This window comes from Sinocyclocheilus grahami, unplaced genomic scaffold, assembly GCF_001515645.1.
Source record: "Sinocyclocheilus grahami isolate Dianchi unplaced genomic scaffold, SAMN03320097.WGS_v1.1 scaffold575.1, whole genome shotgun sequence".
NCBI classification, from domain to species: domain Eukaryota; kingdom Metazoa; phylum Chordata; class Actinopteri; order Cypriniformes; family Cyprinidae; genus Sinocyclocheilus; species Sinocyclocheilus grahami.
Window position 1 is genome coordinate 926,394 of NW_015505754.1, and position 5,140 is coordinate 931,533.

The following is a 5,140-nucleotide window of genomic DNA, read 5'->3' on the forward strand; positions in this document are numbered from 1 at the left end:
TATATATATATATATATACACACACACACACACACATATCAGAATACATACATATTCACACACACACACACACACACATACACACGTGTGTGTATTTATTATTTAATATTTACTTTAGGTTTGGAAATAATCAGTCGAAAACACTGAACTAATAAATAACCAATACGAACCACTGATAAACCGAGACCAGAAAGCGTGACCTTTATTCAAGCACTTTAAATCTGAATTTTCTGTCTGCGGAGCCACTTTTGCTTCAAGAATGAAACTAATTCGCATATACTCATGCATATGTATTCAAACCAAGCTGTTGTTTGAATCCTGGTGAATTTTTGAACTCATGTGATGTGAGCTGCCAGACTTGGAAAGAGTTTTCGGGGGGTTTTTTTGCCAAGAAAACTCAGCAAGAAGTACCAGAGCATCTCAATGTTAACACCTCCTTGAAATGTAGCTGTTTAAACCGCAAAACTCTTACTGAAGGGTTCTCACTGACCTCCTTCTATCTCTACTTCTGTACGTAGAGAGTAATGCGTTCTGCAAACTGGCGGGTCAGACTGAAGGTATAAATAAGTCACGTTTTTGCAGTGTTTGCACACAAACCCGCTAGCTGTAACAGAAAAAAACAAAACAATGTGCTATAAACATAATGCGTCATTTCATGACTACACATATTTTGGTATCTCTTGGTGTCTGTTGCTCATCTCTTGAAGTGCTCAGCTCTTTTCTGATCAATGATGACTTCTTTCGAGTATTTTTGGGTCTCCTCCTCTGAGTCTGTTACCAAGGTTTCCTTCTTTCACTGAAGGAGTTTTTCCTGATCCAGTCATCCAGAGGTTTGTGAGTGAAGCAACTCAGAAACAATTGGTGTTGTTAAAATTACCATTGAAGCTGAACTGAAATATCCATATTAAAATGACTAATGAAGCTGAATTGAACTGAATAGAACTGAGCTTAATTGAAATGAAATAAGCTGAATGAACAATTTATATGGTCAATACTAATAATGCAGCTGAATTGATCTAAGTGGAAGTGAAATTAGCTGAATTTAATCTATAATTAATTTATCTATATTGTCAAAAGCTATAATGGTGTTTAATTGAACTGATCTAAATAGTCAAGTTAATCTGAACTGTTAAAAGTGCAAACGAGTCAACCTGACTTGTGAACTGAATTGAATGAATCTGATCTGAAATTGAATTGAAGTCACTGCATTGCTACTTTCTTGGATTTTACATCTGCCAGTCACTGTTAAAACAGGAAAATATATGATATTGAAATATAAACGCAAAGTTTAGGGTCATTAAGGCTTTTTAAAATAAATTAATAATTTTATTCTGCAAGGATGCAATAAATTGATCAAAAGAGACAGTAAATATATTTATAATGTTTCAAAAGACTTCTATTACAAATAAATGGTGTTCTTTTTTAACTTTCTATTCATCAAAGAATCCTGAAAAAAATGTATTTACACAAAAATATGAAGCAGCACAACAATGTCTTCAGCATTGATAATAATCAGAAATGTTTCTTGAGCAGCAGATCAGCATGTTAGAGTGATTTCTGAAGATCATGTGACACTGAAGACTGGAGTAATGATGCTGAAAATTCAGCTGCGCATCACAGGAATAAATTACATTTTAAAAGATATTCAAATAGAATATAGTTATTTCAAATTGAAATTATATTTCACAATATTACGGATCTATTTTTGATCAAATAAATGCAGCCTTGGTGAGCATAAGAGACTTCTTTAAAAAACATAAATTCTTACAACACCAACCTTTTAAACAGTACTGTGTGTTTAAATATGATTTAGGGTAATAAAATGCATGTAAGTGCATGCATGTAAGTGTATATATCCACATATTTACATATATTAGCATACACAACCAGGCATGTGTTGAGCACCAGTGCTGAGTGTACTACTACTACTACACTAACAGCCACTGACTGAACATGAGGACCACACACACACACACACACTCCAGTACTCATTCATTCCGACTGTCCATTTCGCTCTGTATCAGCCTATAAACACACATACACACACACACACACACATGCACGTCAATGCACAGGAGGATGCAGTAACCATAGCAACCTGCTGCTGCTTACCTGCTCTTGTATGAGCTGAAACAGAGAGCTTCTATCCATATACTGGGCCCTGGTGCGCACACAGCCACAAAAAGAAGGACATAGGGGGAAATCGCACGCAGAGACACGTACACACACACACGCCAGCGGTCCGTCCGTCCGTCTGCGTGGCACACCTCCCCAACGGGGAGAGAGACCCCTCGCACGCACTCTAGTAAAGGCCAGTAGGGTATCCGCAGGACGTCCTCCAGTGAGGGAAGACAGCAGAGCCGTCAGTCCAGGGTTTGGCTGATTCCAGCTGGGTTTAAATCCAAAGTCCCACTCACCATCCAGAACCCACAGACCCTTGCGGCACTTTGGCACCTGCTTCCGTCCAACTCAAAATCGCCCTTAGCTTGCAGTCGGTCCACTTTCTGTCTCTTTCTCTCTCACTGTCCTCCCTCAACCCGTCTGTCCCTCTCCACTCGCCCGTCTTGTTGTACTCGTATCGCCTTTACCTCTGTAAATCTCTCTCTCTCGCCCTATCTCTCTCCTCTGTCCTCCACAAAGACTGTACTACATGAATACCAATGAAAGAGGGGAAGGAGGCAGCAGTCTGCGGCCAATCAGAGGCGAGGGGGGCGTGTCCAAAGAGCTGCAGCTCTCCATCTACCCTGCAGGAGTCTTAAAGAGAGACTAAACACACAAACACACACTCACTGCAGAGCACACACACACACACACACACACACACACACACACGGTACGCAGGCGCACTTGGGTTTCCCAAAGTTAAAAAATATATTTCCTTAAGCCACAGTTTACAACATACATTTTAAATATATGAAATAATAATAAAAAATAATAAAAAAAATATATATATATCTTTCAGAAAATACAGTTTAAATATTTAGAGAATGAGTATTATAAAAAATTTTTTTTGCCGTATGTGTTTCTGTGTTTCACGGAGTGGGGATGTTTATTGCTTAGTGTTGGGGTTTGTTCAAATCTTTAACCCTAATTACAAGCAATGCTGTGATGCAAGCCTTAGCAAACACCACTAACAGTCGAGACAATTTAACCTGGAGCTAAATGGATTGTGCAGATGTTCCTCTTAGACGGAAGTGTTTATTATAAGCTCTAAGTGGTGGTGATTTTCAGTTCACATGGATATAAAAACACAATCATATGGTCTGCTCTAGAAATGAACATAAATGCTGTGCTGTTTACAGTAACACCTGGCTGTTTCATCTACAGTGTCTCCATCAGGACTCAGGCTGACTGACACTTAATCAACTAAAGACTGAGTCCTCAGATAGATATTTGTAACCCATGATGTTCATTCTGATACTTGTGTGTTATCAGTCCATCACTGGCCTCATGCTTATGAACTCCATGACCTTTCTACACTGGTTAGCATAATATAAGACAGTACTGACACTGATCAATGAGCAAAAAACCCCCACAAAATCAGTTTTTCCCAGTCAGCAATCAATATCATTATTCTGTTGTGAGTGGAATCTAAGTACATCAGCGAAATAACCAGGTGTTACATTTATAATGTATTTATGTGAATATTTATTAATTGTTTTGTAAGTAAACTAATTAAAGAGAAAGAACGCATTTATGATTTTTGTAAAATATCCTATATAGTGACTACCATCTAGTTTACGCACAATAAACGCTGCAGAACAGAGCAGTGCTGCTCTCTACTGGTGAACTCCAAGTCATTCTCTATACACCTACAGAGACACACAAAGACTTTTAATCCACACTTGCATGCACACATTTCTCTCATTTGACATTTTAAAGCCATACAAGTGTTATGTTAATCAAATAAAAACTTTTTATTCTATAATTAGGCTTAAAGAAACAGGGCACCCAAAAATGAAAATCTGCTGAAAATATACTCACCCTCAAGCCATGCAAATTAGTTTGTTTGAAGTTAAAATGCCTTGATTTGTTTCATACAAACACACAGTTTTTTGCTTTACAAGACATTAACTGATGGACTGGAGTGGTGGTGGATTATTGTGATGTGTTTATCAGCTGTTTGGACTCTCATTCTGACGGCACCCATTCACTGCAGAGCATCCATTGCTGAGACACTGATGCAATGCTACATTTCTCCAAATCTGTTCTGATGTAGAAACAAACTCATCTACATCTTGGATACATTTTCAGCAAATTTTCACTTTGGGTGAACTATCCCTTTAACAAACCTGTGCTTTTGTGCTTTATGTGCCGTTGCATAGCATATAATGAAACATTTGTAAACATTTTTAAGTTTTGTCATGTAAATATGCATAACACATACCGATTCAGCCACCTTATAGTCTGACGTCATGCATAGCTGTAATATAAGTACTCTAGACAGAAAAATCACAAACATGAGAAAAATGTTAATTCCTGCATATTAAATAGGAAAATACAATAATTCTGACTTTATGTGGAAGTTTTTAGTGTTCGGTACACTGGATTAGTGCTGTTACATAGGCCTACTAATGAAAAACATGCACGTAATTATTTCCTTGAGCAGTTTACATTGTTATTTTCAGTCCTTCTGCAATTATGACACCATAACATGGATGCTACTCACAATGTCCAGGACAATCAATCTGCTATTTTGTTTTTCGCATCTCAGCAGCAGCAGCCTATAATGAAATACATCGGTTATTTTCAGTTAAAAATACACAAATTCTGTAACTTTCCTGATCTCTACATTTGTGAAATTATTGCATTGAAATAATGCATTGCATTGTGTGCCCACAAACTAATTTCTATAGTGTTCAGAAATATTTCCGAACCCCACTTACAAAAGCTGTCACTAGGGTGGCACCTTTTTACTTTATTTACCTCTAAATGGTGCATTTTAGTACCTTAAAGGTGCATGCTAATTTTTACCTTTACCTTTTAAAAGTGTACCGCACTAGTGACAGCTTTTGTACCTTTTTTTGTACAATTGCAATATAGCTATGTATCTTATTAACATGGACTGAGTGAGGGAAGGTGCTGTTTTCAGCACTAGACACCTGCAGACACCTTACACTACATCACAAAGAGGAGCTGT

General features: G+C 37.5%; 1 protein-coding gene across 1 annotated transcript in view; it reads right to left on the bottom strand.

Moving 5' to 3' along the window:
- Positions 1–2,618, bottom strand: part of LOC107556680 (rhomboid-related protein 1) — a 24,312-nt gene extending 21,694 nt beyond the window's left edge. The window contains exon 1 of the mRNA XM_016239848.1: positions 2,113–2,618. Within this exon, the coding sequence (XP_016095334.1) occupies positions 2,113–2,151 (39 nt within the window). The 5' untranslated portion in view covers positions 2,152–2,618. The remainder of the gene's footprint in view (positions 1–2,112) is intronic.
- Positions 2,619–5,140: the final 2,522 nt, after the last annotated feature.